Source organism: Typopeltis vanoorti, chromosome 23 (assembly GCF_054136105.1).
Source record: "Typopeltis vanoorti isolate ZY-2024b chromosome 23, IOZ_Tvanoo_1.0, whole genome shotgun sequence".
NCBI lineage: Eukaryota > Metazoa > Arthropoda > Arachnida > Uropygi > Thelyphonidae > Typopeltis > Typopeltis vanoorti.
This window is the reverse complement of record NC_143571.1, coordinates 1,909,110-1,933,333: the sequence shown is the minus strand read 5'-3', so window position 1 is coordinate 1,933,333 and position 24,224 is coordinate 1,909,110. Positions and strand designations below refer to the sequence as shown.

Below are 24,224 nucleotides of genomic sequence, written 5' to 3'. Positions count from 1 at the left end.
AAAAAGAAATATCCCATCATTTAAGAAATAGTCCCTATGTATATATGAAGCATGATAAAATTAGTGAGAGCAAAACTGAAAATAAATATGTTGAACTTTCTGTGTGGTTCTCTTGAAAGTCGACTACTTGTGAATATATGCATTTAGTTTAGCTTACTCTGCTAAACTTATCACTGTGGAAAATATCTTTAAAAGCAATTTTTAGTATTGGCCGTTGTTGTTTTTGCTTGTGCTTATATAATTAAATCTTTGCCTTTCAAGGATCTCTTAAGTTGAGGAATAGAAGTTTCATATACAAGAGTGTGCTGAAAAGTTGTGATAATCACAATGAAGGAATTGAGATAGAATCATGTAACTTACACATTATTCTACATATTCCCCACAAAGTGTTATACGCTTATTACATTAATGCCATTGCTGCATCATTTGTAATCCTTTGATAAAAAAGTCTTGCACAGATTAGTCCTCAGCTGCTGATATGATTTCATCTGTGGCAAGTTTTGTTCCTTTCAAGTGTTTCTTTAAATTTGGGAGGAAATAGTCCAGTGGGTCTGGCAAATAGAGTGGGTGAGGCAGACATTGAAAGCCCAAGTTGTCTATTGTCTGTTAGGTTTCATGAGTAGTGTGAGCAGGTGTGTTGTCATGCAAAAGAAACAGACCTCTGCTCATTTTTCTGTGGCATTTTTCCTTCAGTACCTCCTTTAATTCTTTCCAAGCTATTGAATAAACTTCTGCTATAGCAGTTTCACTTTTTTTTTTTTTTAGGTACTTAATGAAGATTACACCATCCATATCCCAAAAGACAATGCCAAGAACCTTCCCTGCTGACTTTTGGGTTCTTTGGCCAATGGAGAACCATTCCATTGACTGCTGTTTGGTCTCTAGGTCATAGTGATGAAGTCATGTTTCATCAACAGTCACAATACGAGCCAAAAAATTTGCACCTAATTTCTCAAAATGACCCAAAATCCCTTGAGATGACAGAACACGTTCTCTCTTTTGGTTGGCATGCAAACATTTGGAGATCTGCTTCACTGAGTGCTTCTGCTTTGATATTTTCAGGTGTGATCACTGTGGAAGGTCTTCCTGACCTTGGGGCACCTGTTATTTCAGGATGCCCATTTAAACTTGGCCACCCATCTGACAACTCTTGTGTAGCTGGGGCACAGTCCTCTAAAGTTTCACACAAAGTTTGGCGAATCTCAGCTGCAGACTTTTTTTGCAGCACGAAAAAGTTGATGATAGCCCACACCTCTGTGTCTTCGAATTTCTTTAAAACCTCTGAAGAAAAAAGAACAAATTATTACAATTTGATGAAACATTGGGGTTAAAGGGTTTTAAGATATGTTCTTTCTTGTGATTATATCAGTTGTTTTAATATCATTTTTGTTCTAGGTGTTTAGCAGAACTTTTCAATCCTCCCCACCCTCATGCCTATTGGCTAATAAGTATAAACTTCTCTTGTTATAAATGATATACAGTTGACTCTCACTCTAGGAAACTCGGACCTTGGGGATAGTTTGCTACAGTGAGAGTCAACAGTTGATAGTGGATAGTTTGTTATAGAGAATTTCCTTTAAAATAGCATTGTACCTAAAGGGCTTTTCAGTAGTTTTTTATAATAATGTTTGTGGTAGTGGCTGGCCTGGGTGGCTGAGTGGTTAGTGTACCCACTCTCCAACCAACAGGCTGTGGGTTCAAATCCTGCCGTGGATGTTTGTGAATGTCTTTAGTTTGGAGACAGGTTTCACTGCCTGGTGTGAGATCGCTTCTCCACTTATTGGAGGCCTCAAGTGGCTTGAAAAAGTTCCATGTTTGGTCTCCAGAGCAGAGTTTCTGGACCTAGTAAAAATAAATAAATATATATATAAATCAATGAAAATAGAAAAAAAATCCTTAACCCACTGATGGTATGAATGTACTGTAGGTTCACAAATAAATCTTTCATGGGTGAGAGTCACATTAAAAAAAAGAAAAAGTGGCAGTTTAACTATCAATGCAGGTGATCAGCACCTGCTGATTAAAGGCTTGAAATGGCTTGACAAAAACAATAATACTGTGTTTGATGTCTGGTGTAAGGGTTGTCAGCATATTGAACTATTTAGCCCATTCACAGTATAATTTAGTGTAGTTGGCAGGTTTTCCGTGGTGAGGGTGATGGTATAGTCTTTAGATAGGAATCCAAATCTAGGAAGTCGGAATGATTTCTCTACCAGTCGTGGATTATAGTGATCATTTTCAAGAGTGCGTATCAATTTCAGTTATTTCTAATTTTGTAATATGTGATGTTGGAAGTCATTGTGGATGTGTCTATCTGTATGACTATGTTCTCTGTAAACAGTACTACCTGGTTATTGTACTGTCAAGGTAAAATTTTATGAATGAGGTTGATCATTCTGTATTACTCTTAATGAAGGTTAAAAGAGAGTCCGGTTTGTATCACATTCAGAAATTGCTGTATCAGATTGCAAAGATATCAACTATGTGGTTTATCCATGTAGTGGATTTAAGCAAGTATTGATACCTTTTTCTGGAATGTTCCATAAAGTAATATTTACCAGCAAAGAAGAAAATCTATATGTTGTTATTCCAGTTGGTGACAAGTTATTATTATTATTATTATTACAGGCGACTCCAAGGATTCCTTAGACTCATCGAGGGAGGCCCTAAACATCATGGCCATCACAACTATTCGACATTCACACAGTATCTATCATACTTTGCCTTGAACTCATTCACTGTCATAGCACCCACAACAGACTCAGGCAGCTTATTCCACTCATTCGCCACTCTGAAAGTAAAAAACCGAGCTCTAACACCCTTACTAACCACACTCCTGCCCAGCTTTCATGGATGTCCCCTAGTTCTTCCACCACCAGTCCTGTTCTCAAAAATATCCTCTGAATTAATCTTATAGAAACCCTTCAGCAATTTGAATGTCTCAATCATATCTCCCCTTTTCTGCCTGTCAACCAATTTCTGCAACCCACAAATCTTCAACCTGTTTTCATAAGGTTCATTCCATAGACCTGCTATCATCTTGGTCACTCGTCTCTGGATCCTATCACCCTCCTCCTCATCAAGAAGAAACCTAGGTGACCAGATCTGGGCACAGTAATCCAGACGGGGTCTTATCAAGGCTCAATACAGAGGAACAATAACTTGCTTATCTCTGCTCGTCAGAGTATTCTTCAGCATCCAAGTGATTTGATGAGCTGATTTAGTCACTTTTGCGATGTGCCCCCTAAACTTCATCTCCCTATCCACCAACACTCCCAAGTCCCTGGCCTCATCAATCTCCTGGAGTACAGTTCCACCAATGTGATATACTGCTGCTAATCTTTTCACCCCAAAATGCATAACCTTACATTTTGCCACATTAAATTGACCTCCAATCTATCCAAATCATCCTGCAAAATTTTGACATTTTCTGCATTCACTATTGCCCTACTCAACTTAGCATCATCAGTGAACAAATGAACCGTTCCTCTCAGATCCTTCCCTATATCGTTAATGAACAAATTAAACAGCAGTGGTCCAAGAACAGACCTCTGCGGCACACCACTAGTCACAGGCCGTCTTTTGGACTCTACTCCTGAGTAAACTACTCTCTGGTATCTCTCCATCAACCATCCTTCTATCCATCTCACCAACCCTATATCCATTCCCATATATTGTAGTTTATGGATTAGACTTCCATGTGGTATCCTGTCAAAGGCCTTAGCCAGGTCTGGCAGTATCACTGTAAACTAATTACCCTTATCCAGTTCAGCCGTCACTGTGTTATAAAACCTGAGCAAGTTACTGAGGCATGATCTACCCTTCACAAAACCATGCTGTCCCCCATACAGTATCTCATTTTTATCAATCCATTCCTGTATTTTTTTCCTTGACTACTTTCTCCAAGACCTTGACAACAACTCCTGATTATGCTGATCGGTCGGTAATTTGCAACAGTAGTCTTGGATCCTCCTTTATGCAGTGGAACTATTTTCCCCTCTTTCCACCCCTTCTGGACTAAACCAGACCCAAGACTCAGATTAAACAATAAGGTCAAGGGCACTGACAATTCTTTAATCTGAGTCTTGGGTCTGAGTCTAAGACCCATGCTGATATACCATCCAATCCCACAGATGTATTCACATTAAGGTTCTGTAACAGACTATTCACCTCCACTTCATTCACCACAATTCCCATAGAAACTAATGATTCCTTTAGTATTCATTCCTCCATACCATTCCGATGGTAGGGAGTGACCTCCCTACCATCGGCGTTCCTTAAAATCAATCTGCCATGTACAGTTTTTCTTTTACTAGCAGCATATTGAAAGAACTGTTTGGGATTCTCTTTAGCTTGCTATGCTAATTTCCTTTCATAATCCGTTTTTGCTTTTCTCACCACACTTGTTACCCTTCTGGCCTGTGCTTTATACCATTCATGTGCCTGCAGGTCACCTTTCTCCTTAAATTTCTTCCACAGTTGTTTCTTTTTTTTGCAACTCAAGTTTAATGGTGTTATTCATCCATTTAACCCCTACTTGATTTACTATTCAGACTCTAGGTATACAGTCAGCCATAACCTCCTTGACCACTTCCCATGCCCTATCAACATCCAGCCCTTGCAGTTTTTACATGCCATGGCACTGAACCTAGCAATCTCCTAAGCTTGTCATACTTGCTAGCACGGTAATTCCACCTATGATCACTCTCACCAATAGGTGGCAACATGGTCATATTCATTACAGTCAAATTCTCAAATGCTATTACTAGGTCAAGCACTCTTGAACCCCTAGTATTTTCCATTACATGCTGTCTCAGATAGTTATCCCTCAGTAACTGAATAAAATCCATTTCCTTCCTCACACGTGTCCTCTCCTCCTTCCAATCAATGTTACCATAGTTGAAATTCCCCATAATAATTACCCTCCTTCCACTCATTTCATCAATTTGCCTATGCATACTATCTCCATCATCTATTCAATCACCTGGTCTATAGCAGCACCCAACTGTACATTTTGTTCCGTTAGTCTCAATCTCACACCAAATAGCCTCAAATGAGCTCTTTTCACTATCCTGCAATATAACTTTTGTTCTCCTTGGTTGCAGTTCATCAGCTATCATCAATAACACTCCTCCCTCCATTTATTCTTTGTGTCCCTCCTGAACACACTATACCCTACACATTCTATCCCACTAACTATATCATCTTCTGTCAGCCATGTTTCACTAATGCCAATAACCTGTGGCCAGGAAGAGCCAACCAAGGGCAAAAATTCCTCCTTCTTGTTCCTAATACCCCCGGCATTAGTATACATGAAACGCAGAGGTCCATTTGTCCCACCCCTATCTTGATGCATTATACTAACTATCCCATTCTGATTTCTTGTCCTTCGTACTGGTTCAGGCACATTATAAACATTCTTACACTCCCCCCCCCTTAATAGTTCTAGTTTCCCTGATTTTGCACATCCACTCTCACTTCACTCAGCAACACTTTTTCCAGTCTTCGCACACCAAATCCATTCAAATGTAAGCCATCCATCATGTACAAATTCTTTCACCCATCAAACTCATTTCACACATCCACAAACTCCACACCACACTGTCTGCATAAAGTCATTTGCGATTATGGCCCTCCTAAACTTTTCTCTGCCATACTGCAACAACAGACTCACTATCCTAACTGTCACTCTTTTCTTTCGCTACCTCTAATAATTCCTTCACGTCCTCTCTCATATCAAATTTATCTCCTTTCAAATCATTCGTTCCCACTATACATTTAGTTCCCAAAACTATCATTTCTTTCACCCTCTGCTTTTGCTCTCATGTACATCCTTAATTTTTGCACCCGGTAAGTACGATTTAGTTAAACTTTCAAGTTTCCTCTAACACTATTCCATAATGAACTGAACAGTGTTAAATGCTTTAACTGTAAACAGTGGCGCACTCATGATTTAATCTTGGAGGGGGCTGAGCGCTCAGGATTTAACCTGGGCGGGGGGGGGGGGGGGCGAGTTGAGTAGACGTTTTGCGAATACACACTACACATCGCATATGACCTATAACTGAGCATCTGCAGTGATCGCTAATTCATAAGTAGCACGCAACATAAATAAAAAAAATGAATTTTAATTAGGAAAAGATTTTTGGAAATTTTTCTAGGTGTTTTTTTCCTTTTCTTTGGGGAGGTGCCCGGGCCCCTTGCCCCCCCCTCTGGGTGCGCCACTGTCTGTAAATTATCATAAAATCTCCTTAAAAAAAATTTATTACAAACTTTTATTTTTTCTATATATATATATATATATATATATATATAAAAACTTGCTCATGAAATGTGACAAAACCCACATCATTCGATGCTATGTGTGGTGCAAGAGGTTAAGGGGAAAGAATGAATTGTGTTTCTTGAGCAGTAGAAAGATGTAGTCTTTAAGGAAGACTGAGTGAGAGAGGCTATTCCAAAGAAAAGAGGTAAATGGCATTAAATACTTAGAAGAAAAATTGGTTCAATAGGTTCGAAGCCGGACAGTAAATAGATGCCTACTAGCAGGCTGTTCATGTTCTTACAAATTTTGGAAGAAAGTGGAGGGATTGGTGGCCATCACTCTTCCATTTTCTTCCATGAAATACCTCTAGAGGAAAAATAGACAGAAACAGAACATCTGTAACAGAGAGAGTTGTCAACGATTAATCATATTGGTCTATTTTGAATAGCATCAAGCATTCTTAGGGAGGTTTTGTCTGCCACCCTAAATGTATGACCATATTCCATTGGTTGAAGTATTCTCATGTATTGATATTTGAATTATAAATCAAGTTTTTGAACTTAGCAGTAATTTTATATATTGGTGCTGAATGCTAATGTTTACTGAGGGGTAGAGTTTCTATTTTTATTTCCCTTCCCTGTAACAGTCAAAAATAAACATTATATACACCACATTCACTGTTTATGAAATTATTATATGCTTTTGATGTCACTTAAGACCAGAAAATTTTAAATCCTGTAATATGATATGGTACATATATTTCTGTATGAAATAATCTTGGCATGTCAACATCTATTCAAATGCAGATTTAGCTCTAAGCTACATGAAAACGTGTTTCACCTTTTTTCCTACAGATGATTTACAAAACATTAAAAAGAAAGAAAAAGAGAGAGATTAAAGTATTAACTAGGATTTCTTGGATAAACTAAGAGAACTAAAGGAAGTTCTTTATTTCTTCAAGTAGAAGAATAAGATTTAAGATCACAAAAATTCTTAGCATAATTTTCCATAATTTTGAAATAGGTTGTTAGGAAATTGTATCACATTTATTGCTACAATGAAATATCTATTTTGTTTTGTTTACATCTGCATAATATTGGGGGAGGAGGAATGTTATTTGCAATGCACAGTTTCATTCCATTCTTCTAAAATGCAGACAGCTGTGAGTAAAAATCCTGTTGTTTCTTGAGAGTTCCAGTAGACCAGGAGGAAAAAATTAGTTTATTAGTCCTACAGTTCTGTACTAATTTCATATATCTTTTCATACACTTCATTGGTAAAGTTAGATGACAAAGTTGACAATTACTGTATATAAGTTAATTGTTGTAATAGAATGAATGGTTTAACCAATTGCATGATAGCATATTGTACTTAGCAGAAATTATGTTTATAAACATAATCATATTCAAGGTCCACTTGCATAGCATTTTTGACGCCTTGATTTTTATTGCACAGTGTAGGTGTCTGTAAAATTACTGAAGTTTCCTTTCCCTGATAAAACAGTTATAGTTCATGTGAAGCATTTCTGTTTTTTTTTTTTTTTTGCAATACTCTGATGTGTGATCTCTCCTCTGGATTATCTCATTTGTTCCACCTAGCATATACTACATGAACAATGAAATTTATAAATCCCTAGTTTTTTTCAGAAGTGATGGAATGGTTTAGCAGGACATAAAAATCTTGCATAGGGGACAACAGCTACTTTTATGCTATAAATCTGGAATAGCCTTTTATTCAACTTGCAAAAGTCATCCAGTATCATGCAAAAGAACAAATGTCTTACATGGACCATAACACTGTTTTTCCAGGAAATTCATGGAAGCATTAGAAATGTTATAAACACTTACCCAGTGCAGGAAAACCAAGATGTCTTCATTAAGTGTGGTTATCATTCATTAAAGATCTTATGCAATTGTTTTTAAACATAATTATTCCTGTTACGTACATATGCTATAACACATCTATTGTTAAGCCATTTACAACTGTTGATTCCATTAGAATTGAAAATAGTTTGTATACATGTCTATGTGTTTAGTGCTGGGAGGACATCATGTTGGAGGTTTAATGGAGTATTAAGAGCACCAGGAAAAAAATGTTAAATATTTTTTAATTTTCATCTGTGGGTTTTTCATCCCGTGTACAGACAAATCTGCCTTCAGAACACATGCAATTTACAGACAAAAAAATACTGTTGTTGGTGATGATGGGCGATAGATTGGCACTGATGGTAGTAGTTGGATAATTAAGTAATAGTGGAGAGGATGAGATGTATTTAGTGAAGTAGAGTAGTGTGCCCTCCCACGATGAGTCTTTGGACTCCTTGGAAGTGTCATGTAATAATATTTTAATTCTTTCAGTATTTCATCTCAGTCACTGAGCAACATCTTAAGGGAGTAAAAACTTTAAAAACTAACACTTGTAAACTCTCACAAAGGCAACATATTAAATGAAACATGTGAATGTAATACTAAGGTCCTATTTAGGTGTGGTACTCTCTGTGGGCATTTGTAGGAGGTCTAGGTGTAAATTGGGATCTCTGAGAATTAATGTTGCCCAAATTTTGGGAAATTTCTTTCATCTGTATTTATTTAAATTTGGTTGATTTCTGAGGGCAGCTGCAGATTCCAAGAACAGTTTTTTTTTTCTAAATTTACTGTGATAAAGCATGGCGGTTTTTTCCCCACAAGATTCTATGTCTAAGTATTCAATGCATGGCCTGTGCAAGACCAGATTGACTATAGTCATGATTGCAGGTGTATTTTTTATGCAGATTGGTGGCTGATCTACCTGTCTGTCCAAAGTGTGCCAACTTACAGGAACAAGGAACTTTATATACTCCAAGAACTGAGAAAAGAGAATAGCACAGATGAGAGTTTGAATGAGAGTGTAAATACTTTTTGTACTCTCATTTAAACATGTATCTATAAATTGCAAGACTGGCATAAGTAATATACAGGGAAGCATGATAGAGGGAGGGATACAAAAGAAGAGTAAATGAGGTCAAAGATGGATTGAAATATAGAATGGAGAATAAGAGAGAGAATTGGACTGGAAGTGGTGCCAGCATCACTATGTATTATGTCACAAATTTTTCATAATTCTACATCTTAAAGTGCAATTTCTTGTTATACATTTACTGATTTTTTTTTTTTTTAAAGTACAACTTTAAAAATTAGTTTCACTTTGTATTCGATTCCTTTCATGCATATAATGGACCATTCATTTAATGATTCAGAATTATTTAAAAGAATTTCATTTAAGCATGTTGTTGTCCTGGTATAAATTAGATTCTATTCTAAACAAGAATTTTTTTTGTTCCCACTTGAAAGTAGAAAAAAAATGTTCTGAAATGAGGAAAATCAATAATCTTTTTCTCTTTTCCTAAAAGAACTGCTATAATTATTGTAACATTGGATTCTTAACATAAATTTGCCTTATTTCTTTTAAAAATGATTTTGTAATTTTAGTTAGCACTGAAGTCCCGTACAGCAGACATAACATCATTTATTCATCAAGCATATGTCATGCTTCTCCATAGTTAAATGAATGTGCATCAGTTGGAAGAATTTCATACCAGAGAAGATTAAGGGGAATGGAATGATTCATCCCTTTTGCATTGTCTGAAATGTTTCTATATATTTTGAAGTATCTGTATCATTTAATAGACTTTGTTTATAGGCATTACTTAAATATTATTTAATTTTAAGACTCATATCAAATTGCTTTCCCATATGTCAAGTCTTTCAAATTGTATAAAAATTTTGATATAATATTATGACAATACATATATTTATATATTTAATTGTATATTTGGTTAAAAATGTAATTACAGAAAGAAACAGTTTATTAATAATTACATCAAAGATGTGATTACAGTAGCATTGTATTGTTAGTGTGTGATAAATGTTGATAATATATAGTATAGTCATTTTCTACATGCCCAGTGTTCATTTATATACTTGAAAATGTGAAATACAAAATTAATTTTACAATTTAAATAATTTATATATATATATATATATATTGACAATTTTTGTAAGAAATTTTAATACCTTTTGTAATATTTCTTTTTATATTTCGTGTAACATATATTTCTATATTTCTTTGTGAGTAAAGTGTTCAGTGAACAAATTTCTATAAATGTGTAGTGTATTTTTTTCTCTCTGTCATGTAATACATTGGAATAACTCTCACTACATTTTTTAGCATAATTCACTAGCATATCAAAGTTGCAAATGTTTTTTTTTTACCCTGTTTATTGAACCATAAAGATTTTCTCCTTATGGGAAATTTATCCATAATGTGTAGGAAAACTTGGGTGTTGGACAAAATAAAGTATGAATTTATTATATCCATATTTGGCAGATAATGAATCATCCAAAACACTTGTTAGGAACTTAAGACATTATATAGTCTGTAATTAAAATAATTCGAAATTATGATAGAAAAGCAAAAACTAAAGTCCTAGCGAATGTATACTTTGAGATTAGAGAGAGAGACAGGCAGCTTATGGCACTGTAAGTGAAATTAAAATTAATCTTAAGTTTTGAGTAAATTAATGCAGCTGTACTAATTGAAATTTAGAGAATACTTCATTCCTGCATCCGATTTCAGACTTATTTAATATTAAGATAATTTGGAAGTGTTAAGAGTACTAATAAGTTAATATTGCAACCTGCATATTATTCAGCATATTATTTGATATTCAACAATAAACTACTGTGCATATTATAGAACCCTGCTAGGATATTCAGTGAGATCAATATCTATAAATGTGTAGTAAATGGTCATACATCTAGAACAGTGGACAATCTTGTCACTGAAACGTCTGACGGCTGGCAGTTTGTTATACTTGTACAATCTAATAACTTTATCAGATAGCAACTGATTGCTATCTGATAAAGTTATCAGATAGCAATCAGTTGGTCAAATGGCATCATATTGTAATAGTGACTAGCAAAGAAATATGCTGATTTTCATAATTTATCAAACCATTCACTCAGGAGATAGGCAGATACTAACTACTGAACTACTGTCAACTGAAAATGAACAACTGAAGAATAGTGGGCTGACAAATTTATTATCATCATTTCCTACCTGCAGGGTGTCCAAGGACTCATCAAGGGGAGGACACCTGCTCTACAACTCTGTCTCCACCATTCAGTCACCAACTGACCGCAACTACACCAACACCATTTACCACCAACCACCACTGGTATTTTCACAGACAATCACAAACATTCATGCCCATGGTGGGATTCGAACCTGCAGCCTTTTGGCTGGAGAGCGGATATGCTATCCACTCAGCCAACCAGGCCGTCTATTTAGGTTCCGAGTTTCCCTGAATCAGGGTATGGTGACTTGTGGATTTAAAATAACTCTTCATGTTTCAAATACAAATCAACATTATTTAGTCTCAGGAAGTAGTCTATATTTTCTAAATGCATGATTTGAAGCTAGATTTTATTTCTTTAGGTAGTTTATTATAACTGCCTGTTGCTAATTACTCGAAGGATTTATGAAAGATAGCATACAGATCATGAGTGGAATAAAACCAGAAATGCTTATCTGATTAGTTTGTTTTTGATTCTTATCAATGGCAGTTTCTTCTTCTTTCGCTATGCCTTATCCCATGTTAAACGGGATCGGTGCATCTTTAATCTTCTTCCAGATTCTCCGGTCCAGAGCATCTTTCCGGCTCCATCCTTTCTCCCTAAGATCCTCTGCCACCTTATTCCTCCATCTGAGTTTGGGCCTGCCTCTTTTTCCTCCTTCCCTCCACCTCCATGTGCTCCACTCGTTTACCAACATACTCCTCACTCCCCTCTACATGACCGAACCATCTACGCCTGCTTTCTTGTACCTTCTTACCGATCGGTCCCACCTTGATCATCCCTCTGATGTAGTCATTCCTTATCCTGATCCTCCTTTGTCACACCACTCGTCCATCTCAACATCCGCATCTCTGCCACCTCCATCTTCCTCTCCTGTGCCTTTGTTATAGACCACGTCTCCGTGCCATGGAGCATTCCCGGCCTCTTCACCATCTTATACAACTTTCCTTTCATCTTACAACTCTCTTGTCGCACAGGACCCCCCCTCATCTTCCTCCAGCCGCAAGTTATTCAATTCTGTATTTCCTCATCCAGGTCACCATTCCTGTCGACGACCGACCCGAGGTACTTGAATTTCTTCCCTGAAGTTAACCTTTCACTCTGGAGTCGTGTGATGATATCCTCGTCACTCCTCGTTGATATATATTCGGTCTTTACCCGGTTAATTTTCATGCCTCTCTCCTCCAATACCTTTGTCCACTCTTCCAGGGTCTTTTCAAGCTTCTCTCAGGATGATTCGCAGAGAACAATATCATCGGCAAACATCATGCTCCATGGCACCTCCTTCTTGACGTCCTCCACTAGTACACCCATGACCAGATCAAAGAGGCTTAGAGCTGATCCCTGATGGAGCCCTATGACAATGAGAACCCCTCTGTCATGCCGACACTAGACCTGGCCTGAGTTTTCGCTCCCTCATACATCTCCTTCACCAACCTCACATACTTTTCCGACACCCCTTCTTCCTCATACAGCTCCATACCTCCTGTTTGGCCACTCTGTTGTATGCCTTTTCTAGGTCTATAAACACCACATGTAGCTCCGTCTGCATCTCCCTATATTTCTCCATCAATTGTCTTAGTGCAAATATTGCATCCGTTGTCCCTCTTCCTGACATAAATCAAACTGCTCCTCACCAATTTTTTTCCCCGCCGTATCCTTCCTTCAATTACTCTTTCCCATATCTTCAACATGTGTGACATCAGCTTGATCCCTCTACAGTTGCCACAATCTTGAACATCTCCTTTTCCCTTGTAGATTGGGACGAGAATGCTTTTCCTCCATTAGGAAATGGAGGAAGGAATGGTTGATAGTGATGTTTTCTCCCTGCACCAGGGAGAAAACATCACTATCAACAATAACATAGTCAATGAGACTTTTCTTATTCCTAGCCTCTTCTCTCCATGTGAATTTGTGCACATTTTTATGTTGGAACATGGTGTTAGTAATAACCAGTCCATGTCCTGAGCAGAAATCCAACAGATATTTGCCATTGTTATTAGCTTTGCTCTTTTCTGCAAATTTTCCCAAAATATTTTTGTATGTCTGACAATCATTTCCTACTCTGCTATTTAGATCCCCAACAAGGACCAACTTTTCATTTTTCATTGTGTCAGTTGCTTTTTTGATCTAGACCTTTTCACAAGGAGTAATTCATTATCATGAGTTACTCCTTGTGAAAAGGTCTAGATCAAAGGTTCCCAAAAGAAGATTCTAGGTTCCCAAAGTGTGGAAACCTTGCTTGGAAAGGTGAAAGTTTTATGGGCATCAATATTTGATACCCAGAAAACTTGCACCTTTCCGAGCAAGATTTGCCCATATGACAACATATGGGCAAATTTTTAAAGTCCTTCACTTTTTTGAGTAGTTTGTCTATAGTAATGTAAAATTCAAACTCATAGCATCAATAGTTTTAGATAATATATGACATGTTCTTATAAACACTTCAAATGTATTTTAAAAAGTTTAAATTCATCAATAGTATAACATACAAGAATCCAACTCTTTGTAGCAATATTTTTTATTTAAATTATGTAATAAAAATGTATGTACATTCAAAACTAATTTTCATGTCAAATCTCATTGTTTTGAAATGGAAAAGTATAAAAGTTTGGGAATCTGGTCTAGATAAAGATCATAAATAGTATTAGAAGTGTTATTTAGGATTGATTTAAATCCTGTTCAGATAACAGAAAAAAATATCACTCATGGTAATTAGAATAGTGCAACAAAAAAATTAATATAATAATATAAATAAAAAAAATAAAATATGGAGTTCCAAGGTTTGATGCTAGGACACATTTTTAATCATGCTAATAATCTCTATGAATACAATTTATGACAAAATAATATTCACTAAGACAGCAGTAATTTATAATAAGGTGAAGCTTGAAGCTTTAGACAATCACATTAAACATGAAATGAAACTAGTTTAGAAATAATGATCTTAAAATTAATATGGATAAAACTAAATGTATTTTATAGATGGTATTCTAGCACAATATCTAAAAATACTATTTTTAGTAGTATTCAAAACTGTAGCTGTAGTATCAATTGAAAAACAAACTTGATAAAATATCTCAGTTTTCACATTGACATCCATATCTCATTTTTTAGCAAGTAGTAAGATGAAATTCATTATTAACAGAATATATTATCCAAGCAATATTATTAGAGTGGCATTTTTAATATGCTTATACTATTTGGGGATAAATTCTTCACTACATTATGGTATAACCTGTTGCAATGGAGATTATTATTATAACAAGTACTGCCATTGATTAACGGAGAAAGTGTAGTGGCACAGCACAGGTTGGTTATGGTAGACTGTGATATAAAAGGGGAAAAGAAGAATAGATGGAAGTAGCGGAAAGATAGGAAAATAAAACGGTGGAAATTGGAAGAGGAAGATCCAAGGAATGAGTTTAAAGAAAAGGTATTGGAAGGAATGAAGTGTTACCAGAGAGAAGTGTTATCAGGGAGAAATCCTCTGTACACCAGAGTGTACAGAGGATTTGAAATTGGAAGTGATCACTATTTAGTCTTGAGCAAGATAAAATTCAATTTCATATTGAAAAGAATAACATGTAAGAAAGTTTTAAAGCGAATAAAAGTTGAGCAGCTCTCAGATGTGAACTGTAGACTAAAATACACCAAGATTATTGAAGAAAAAATGAAAGAGTTTGAGAACAGGAATCAAACCTTGGAGATTCAGTGGCAAACTCTGAAGAAAACATTGATTGATTCTGCCAGAGAGGCATGTGGTGAGGTTGTGTGCAAGGATAAAAAAATCAGAACTCCCTGGTGGACACAGGAAGTTAAAGAGGCAGTGAAGGAAAAGAAGAAAGCATATCAAAAGTTCCTGTCAAATAAGTCAGCTTGTGCTCTTAGAGAATATAGAGACAAATGCAAGAATGCTAAACACTGTGTAAAACTAGCTAAACAAAAGTCATGGAAGGACTTTGGCAATAATATAGAAAATAAATATCAAGAAGGTGGCAAAATATTCTGGAGATTGTTGAAGAAGCTTAGGAATGGAGAAAAGAGTGCTGTAAAAGGAGTTAGAGATGATAAAGGTGACATGAAAACGGGAGAAAAAGATATCCTTGAAGTATGGAGTAATTACTTTGAAAAACTGCTATATGAAACAAGCAGTGATGACAGCACATTGGTAAAAAACACTGACCAGGCATGCAGTCAGGAATACATATCCATACTTGAAGTAGAAAAAGCCATCAAAGGCTTGAAATGTGGAAAGGCAGCAGGAGTAGATGATATTCGACCAGAAATGCTGAAGTATGGTGGTATAAGAGTCTTACAGAGGCTGCACTGCATAGTTCAGAAAGCCTGGACAGAGGGACGAATTCCTGATGATTGGAGTAGAGCTCTCATAGTACCCATATATAAAAAGGGAAATAAAACAATGTGAGAATTACAGAGGTATTTCCCTTCTCAGTGTTCCTGGCAAGATCTATGCAAGTATACTTGAGAAACGGTTGAGAAGAATTGTTGAAGAAAAGCTTGGTGAAGAACAAGCTGGATTCAGGCCAAATAGAGGCTGTCAGGATCAGATCTTCACTTTATGACAAATAGTCGAGAAAGCATGGGAATATAACAATGATCTGTATTTAAGTTTTGTCGATTTGGAAAAGGCATATGACAAGGTGCCAAGAGAGAAGCTATTCAATATGCTGCAGTTATATGGTGTCAATGGGGCATTATATCAAGCAATACTTAGTCTTTATTTGAGTTGTAAGTCAGCAGTTAGAATTGAAGGAAGTACAGGAAGATGGTTTAATGTTAAATCTGGTGCGAGACAAGGATGTACATTATCCCCTCTGTTATTCATTATCTATATGGATCACATTATGAAGGAAAGTGGTATTAAACATGATATCAAAATTGGAGATGTTAATGTCAGCTCTTTGCTTTATGCCAATGATGTTATACTTCTAAATAAATCCGCTACAAGTCTGCATGATTCCCTGACTAAATTGAATAACTGTTGTAATAGATATGGTATGAAGGTCAGCAATAAAAAGACAAAGACAATGAAAATAGGCAAAATCATTGAAATTGTCAACTGTGTTGTGAATGGAGAACTAGTGGAACAAGTAAAACATTTCAGCTATTTAGGCACGATTTTTACTGAAGATGGTAAATTAAATATAGAAATAGACAACAGAATCAGCAAAGCTGGTATGGTGGGAAGTCAATTGAATAAATTCATATGGAATAAGAGAGAAATTAGTCGGAACACTAAATTAGCTGTATACAAGACAGTGTTCAAACCAGTTTTAACTTATGGATCTGAGAGCTGGGTCAGAAGTAAAACACTTTACCAAAGACTAGAGACCACAGATATGAGAGTCCTGAGAAAGATTATAGGCGTGAACAGATGGCAGCAATGGTAATATCATATTAAAAACGAGGATATTAGGAAAGAACTTGACATTGTCAGCATCCAGGAATGCTTTAGCAGAGCTAATCTCAGGTGGTATGGTCACTTAAACAGAATGGGCGAAGCAAGAATAGGAAAACAAGTGTTCTCTTCCAGGTTGGCAGCAAAACGACCCAGAGGAAGACCAAGATATAGGTGGATTGATACGGTACAAAGTGCCTTAGACGATAGAAATATAAGATATGATAATGTTGGAGTCTTGACAAGTAACAGACTGATTTGGAGCAAAATTGTAGATAGGAAATTAATAATGATGTAATTTTTTTCATGTAGTACTATCATATCCTGTACATCCCTTGAGGGTACATGGCAGGAATTTGATAATGATGAAGATGATGATGTAACTCATGATATCCACATTTGTATGCTTTAGAGATGCTAAGAGAAGATGGTGCCTGGATAATATATTCTGTTAATAATGAATCTCATCTTACTATTTTCTAAAAATGAGATATGGATGTCAATGCGAAGACAGATGTTTTATCAAGTTTGTTTTTCAATTAATACCGCAGCTACAGTACAGGGTATGGTGACTTGTGGATTTAAAATAAATAAATAAAAACTTTTCATGTTTCAAATACAAATCAACATTATTTTGTCTCAGGAAGTAGTCTCTTAATATTTTCTTTGACCACATTCAAAACCATGTCAATTAAAAGCAATGGGATATGGAGTTTAGGTCAGGTCATTTAATTGTTTTTATCCATGACTTTGAGACCTTCGTTAATACAGATATTGGCCTGTAATTTCTAATTTCATTTCTGTTACCACTTTTAAATTATGCAACTTTTAGCAATATTTAAATGTAATATAAATTTCTCATTTTCAAAAGATTTAATAATGTGTGTTGAGAACTTGCATACGCATACTTAAAAATTGGTAACTTTAGCACATCTCATTTTTCACATTTTTTTAAGCTGGTTGATACACTTTTTTAAAATTTCATATGGGCATATGGAATTATTCATCCACAGGAATTATATGCAATGTGAATAAATTTACATATATTTTTGTCTGTCAATTAATCAAAATTGCAACCATCATGATATTTTCATTATTCATTTCCAGGGCTGTTCCTACCCACGGATCAGCTAAGGCAATGTCTGGGAGTGGCAGAAACTGGTAAAATTGTATCTCCACCAAAAAAAATGCCTTTTTTTTTTTTTTTTTTTTGTTGTTGTTGTTGTTTTCATGTTTTCTTAAATTTAAGGGTTGTAGAACAGTGGTTATCCAGAGGCAGCATATTCCCTAATAGTGGTCCTGCTCATTTCATTAAGTACTGTGATGCATCTTTGTCAAACAGGATGCACATGATTTCTTTTTCTTCTTACTGCCAGCTGTGGTGTTGGTTTTTGTATTGGTTAACATCTATTCTTTACTTTTATTGTTCAAGAAGGAAAGAAATTCTATTAGGATGTAATTATATATAAAAATAAAATAAAATATATATAAAAGCAAAACTTTCGTGAAATTTTATAATCATTTTCAATACTGAATTGCAAGGATTCATCCTGTGCTTATTATATAGTTTTATCTTCTTATGATGGATTTTAGGCCAAGTGGCCTGTTCTGGTCTAATGCAATCTCTTTTTTTTGATCTTCCAGTTCTTTTTCCGTTTATTTTAAATTATAGATTTTTGGCAGTCTGCTATTTGCCATTCAATTTAGATGTTCTAATCGTTTTTGTTTATATTTACTTATATAGTAATTATTTTTATATTAAGGGATTGTGAAATTTCATCTTTTGTTTTGTGGTCCCACTTGGTATATCCAGCTGTTTTTCTGAGAAATTTAATTTCTGCCTGTTTGAATCTGTTTTTCATTCTTTTTTGTGGTCCATGCTTTGCTCCCATGTAATAAAGTTGGTTTAGACAGGATGTAGCCCATTTCTGGTGTGTTTTTGTACTAGGGATCTACTACAGATATGATGGCATTGTAGTTGGTGGATTGGATGGCGGAGACAGAGAGTTGTAGAGTGGGTGCCCTCCCTCAATGATGATGTGTCCCAATTTACAATTTCTACTCTAATCTTACGAATTCCTTTTATCTATATTCTTCTAACTTCTATGTCCGAGATTTTACCAAAACTTATACCAATATCTAAGTTATTGCTCCCCGTAGTACCCCTAATATTTGTATTTATACTGCGCCTTTTGGGATATTTAGTTTAGGATATTACATACATAAACAAGGAGAAAGAACTCAGATGTATCTGAAAGTGTAACTATTGCAGTCGTGACACTTAACTCGATTCTCAACTTAAATTTTCCGCGTGACTAAGTACAATATTTTCAAGTGGTCATCAACTGCACCATTTATGTTGTCATAAATAGGGAGAAAGTCAATCTCGAATATATCTCTTAGTATTTAAATATTATTGCAGTCGTGACTCTTAATCTCTTTCCTCAACATTAAATTTTCCCGCGTGATTAGGTACGATGATTTTAAGCGGTGCATTGGATTAGCAACATCAGACAACTCTTTTATCACTGAACAAAAGGTTTAAGTCTCTAAACATGGTACAATTCAAATACTAAACTAAAATACTTATAGACTAACATTAAATTATTACAAGCAATATGGCTATTTGTGATTATGCTGCCATACACATTAATTCATAAATTCACCTGATGTGAACAAATTAGATCAATTCACACTATCTGATTATTCATACTGAAGTAAATTAACAAATCATTCACTGCTAACACATACTTGTGACATTTCAATTATTTTATACATTACATTAGGCATTTAATTCTTAGGATATGTAATTACTTAATTCACACTATTCCGTTATACCGTTATTTGCACCAACACACAATTATGTCATTTAAATATCTTGTGCAATATAATAGACATGCAAAAATACCTTAGGACTCTTAATCATTCACAAATCTTTAACACTAGTCAATCTACACATAACACATTCTATCATATACTAAAGTCCTAGTATAATTTCAACAGTGCTATATTGGAATCATGATACTTTTCACAGACAAATTTCTAGCTAACATAGGTTATGATTTACAGTACCTTTCTTGAGCTTTTCGTATGGGCCTTTCTTTATCCTTTTCCTAACGAACCTCTGGTATAACTTCTCGTAACTCTGGAATACTTTAACACACATATATTTGCTCTACTATTAGCAACGAGGACATCGATCTCTTTACAGCTTTCTGCTTTGCGTAGTTATCACTAGCGTCGAAACGAAGAAGATCCCTCTTTCTCTAGGACTCTATGGCAATTTTTTTTTTTTTGCTTCCTACTCGGGAAAACGGGAATCGAAATCCCGCTCACTTTCGTTTCCGTGTTGTGACGAGGAGATATCACCCCTGTCGCCACTCAGGAAAACCCCGTGAACTCCACCGGAACCAAACCAAACTCCAAGGCCAAAAGCGACTATCCAAAAAGAGATTCTCGTGGGGGTTACCAACCCTTTTATATCTGCTCCCCTTATGGCACCTTTTCTTACTTCCTTTCTCCTCCTACTTGTTTTTTAATCATCGACCAATTAGGGTGGTGTTTTCTTGCCAAACGTCATTTGATCGGCAAGCCCATTCTCAATGTTTCAATCCGGGGATCGGCCCTAAGTGATAGCTTTGCTTTTCTTCTGCTAGCCTGACTTAATCCCCTTTCAAACTTTTTCTATGAATTCTACTTAATAACTTAATCGCTCACATAACGTATTTTATGACTCACCCCTTTCTACTTATTTACTTAACTCTCTCATTTTTAATCGTATTACAATATTAACCTATACTTTCCTTTGTTAGCTACTTATTTAGTTAGAATTCCTTATTTTAAGTCATATTACAATACTAATACATTCCTTCCTTTATCAGCTACTTTAACAACAACCCTTACGTTTTATACATTTTACTGGATGCAAGAAATTTTCCATTAAACAATTCATTTTTTTATGCAGGGGTTTTAATTAATGATATTTATTCTTCATGTTACATCATGATGGCTGAGAATACTATATTCCTAAGATAAGATATCAGGTGTAACAATGACTCTCTGGACTCCATGGAGGTATACCGTAATAATAACAAATATATATTTTGCTTATGAAAGTTTTTTCACTTGGCTATGGTACTAATTATATATTGGGTTTTATCCTTGATCCAAGCGTAAGCAAACAAAGTTTGCACCTGAAGTACTTTCAGGACTGGGCAACTCATGGTGAAGGTGGTATAAGTTCTCATCACTTGCCTTTGTATCTCCCATAATACAAAGCGTATCTCCTTGAAGACATGTATAATGCTATGCATTAAGGGAAGGGCCACTATCCAGACTGGTTTCCCTGTATTAAGTGCTGGGTTACCTCTTCAAAAACTTCAATCACTCATCAGTGAGTGACCTAAAGGTTCAAAAACTCAGCATTGTTCCCCTCAGTAACAGGCTCACCCTGTCACTGAGAAGAACTCTCAGCATTTGGCTCTACCCAGTGGCAGGCTCACCCAACCACCGAGCAGAACTGCTCATATTTCATCTGAGGGGTAACAGCAACAGCCATGCCACAGTTAACTTCATTCGCTACAGCATTTCCATCCATTACCCAAGCTTCCAACCAGTTTTGAACCTTAGAGGTCTTGTCAGTGGGAGCCAAACCCAGAGTTGGCGATACTAATGTGGAAGTAATGGAGAAAAGTCATATTTACCTAGATGAGTTACCGAAGGATGTCACACCCTATTATTAAAATTCTCTGGATTAGATAGGCTTATGGAAGTTTTTTCACTTGACTATGCTACTAATTATATGTTGGGTTTTATCCTTTATCCAAGTATAGCAAACAAAGTTTGCGCCTGAAGTACTTTCAGGACTGGGGCAACACTGGTTGTATAAGTTCTCATCACTTGCCTTAATATCTTGCATAATGCAAAGCACATCTCCTTGCAGGCAACTCGTATAGATAAATGACTTCTCCATTACTCTGCATTAGTATCACCACCTGTCTGGCTCCCACAAATGAGACCTCAATAAAGGTTGAAACCAGTCTGGGTAGTGGCCCTTCCCTTAATGCATAGCATTACACATGTCTGCAAGGAGATGTGCTTTGCATTATGGGAGATATTAAGGCAAGTGATGAGAACTTATACCACCTTTGCCAGGTGTACTTCAGGTGCAAACTTTGTTTGCTTACACTTGGATAAAGGATAAAACCCAATATATAATTGGGTTTTATCCTTTATCCAAGTGAAAAAACTTCCCTAAACTTATCTCTAATCCAGAGAATTGTATAGGTAAATATAACTTCATTACTTCCACCTTAGTGTCACCACCTCTGGGTCTGGCTCTCACTGATGAGACCTCAATAAAGGTCAAAATTGTTCTTTGTAGTGGCCCTTCCCTTAATGCATAGTATTATACATGTCTGCAAGGAGATGTGCTTTGCATTATGGGAGATACTTAGACAAGTGATGAGAACTTATACCACCTTTACTATGAGTTGCCCCAATCCTGAAAGTACTTCAGGTGCAAACTTTGTTTGCTTACACTTGGATAAAGGATAAACCCAAATATAATATACTATGCTATTTACTTAAACAAAATTTGATATTTTAATGTATGGCTTTTCCCCTCTTCATAAAATAAGTCATCCTAGAATATTTGAAGGTATTTACTTGTAATATTTTATCTATCACTATTTTACTTCTTATTTGGTTTTTTCCTTTGAAAGCAATTATTTTTGTCTTTACTTTTGATATTCTCATATTATGTTGTGTTGAAATTTCATTTAATGAGTTTACTGATCTCTGGATCATCTGATTTGGCTAATTCAATTTGATCATCTACAAATAATAGTGTATCTTTATTTGGGGTTTTATTTGTATATCAAATGGGTTATGCTGTTTCCAGATTGTTATATACAGTAGTATCTCTTAAATCCGAACTAATAAAAACCGTGCTTGAGTAGCGAAATTTCCCCCAAGAGACAACAATAACTAGCGTTTAAGACATAAATAATCAGATTTTAATGGTACATCAATTTAATCCTGTAAATAAATGAAGTAACTGATAGAAAAAAAGCTACTGTACTGTAATGTAAAACTTAAAAAATAATACAGTACACAAGTTTATTTTAGTAAAATATTTAGTTTGTATGTACCTGTATTGTTGATCTGATTTAATAAAATTGCATAGTTCAGTACATAACTTAATTTGCGTAAAAAATATCAATTTGTTGTACACAACACAAAAAGTTTCACAAAATACCACAAAAAATGTTTTTTTTTAATATTTTTTTTTGTAAAAAAAGTTATTGATTTTCTTTTGCTTCTTGGAAGCTAAACTTTTTTCGAATGCTTCTTCGCGGAGCTGCATTAGCAATAAAATTTTGTGAAATGGCGTTTCATTCTGCTTAGGCCATTCTATATACATATTAAAACTGTCAACTGCCTCTTCACGTTTTACTTTTCTTTTTTCTTCTTCGAGTTCTTTATCGTCATCTAATTCATTCTGTAGCGTCATATTTATAATTTCAGCACCTGATTTGATTTCGAATTCACTTTCGGTTCTACCTGTAATTCATTCCGTAACATCTGTTTGTGAAATTTCAACATCTGGATTTATATTTTTAACCAAATTATGCAGGTTTTGAATTTCCTCTTTTTGTATATCACCCGTAGTTATCTTGGTAAATTCTAAAAGGCCACCATTTTTTTCCCCCCATAACGCTCGAATTGCTTAGGTTTGACGGCTTCCCAAGCAGCAGCAACTGAGAATGCTACATTCTTCAAATTTATATTTTTTATTGATGTGGTAGCGCAGTGGTTCTCAACCCGTGTTCCCCGGAACACTGGTGTTCCGCAAGAAGTTCTGGAATTTGTAATTTTTCAATTAATTTGTCAGCACAAATTAATTTAATGATGTTTGAATTGATGTTAATTAATTATTAATCAAGAATTAATTATCAATTATTGATTATTAATAAAAAATCAGCTAAATTGCCAATTAATTATTAATTTATACACCTTGGTTATTACAAAATAACTAAGGTGTTCCGCGAAAATTTCAGGATTTGTGAAGTGTTCCGTAGTCGAAAAAAGTTTGAGAAACACTGTGGTAGCGTCATAATTTTGGGAAATTACATTTGAAAACAGGTCTTTACGATATTTTAATTTAATGGATTGTATTATGTTCTGATCCATTGGTTGCAACAATGGAGTACAGTTTGGAGGCAAAAACAGCCGTAAAATTTCCGTCCTCACTAATCAATTCATCTGCCGGAAGATGTCCAGGACAGTTATCCAATAATAAAAGTGCTTTCTGATCTAAATTCCGGGATTTTAAATAAGTTTTAACAGACGGTATGAAATCAGTTTGAAAAAAGTTCGACATTCATCCATCCTTTACGTTGACTTCGATACAAAACCGAAA

At 35.4% G+C, this 24,224-nt stretch overlaps 1 protein-coding gene across 1 annotated transcript in view; it reads left to right on the top strand.

Annotated features, from left to right (window-relative positions):
- The window catches only part of LOC150093572 (AP-1 complex subunit beta-1-like), a 287,854-nt gene extending 277,494 nt beyond the window's left edge, over window positions 1-10,360 (top strand). Inside the window, exon 20 of the mRNA XM_090413097.1 lies at window positions 9,733-10,360. Coding sequence (XP_090269223.1) covers window positions 9,733-9,807 — 75 coding nt within the window. The 3' untranslated portion in view covers window positions 9,808-10,360. The remainder of the gene's footprint in view (window positions 1-9,732) is intronic.
- The last annotated feature ends 13,864 nt before the right edge of the window (window positions 10,361-24,224 follow it).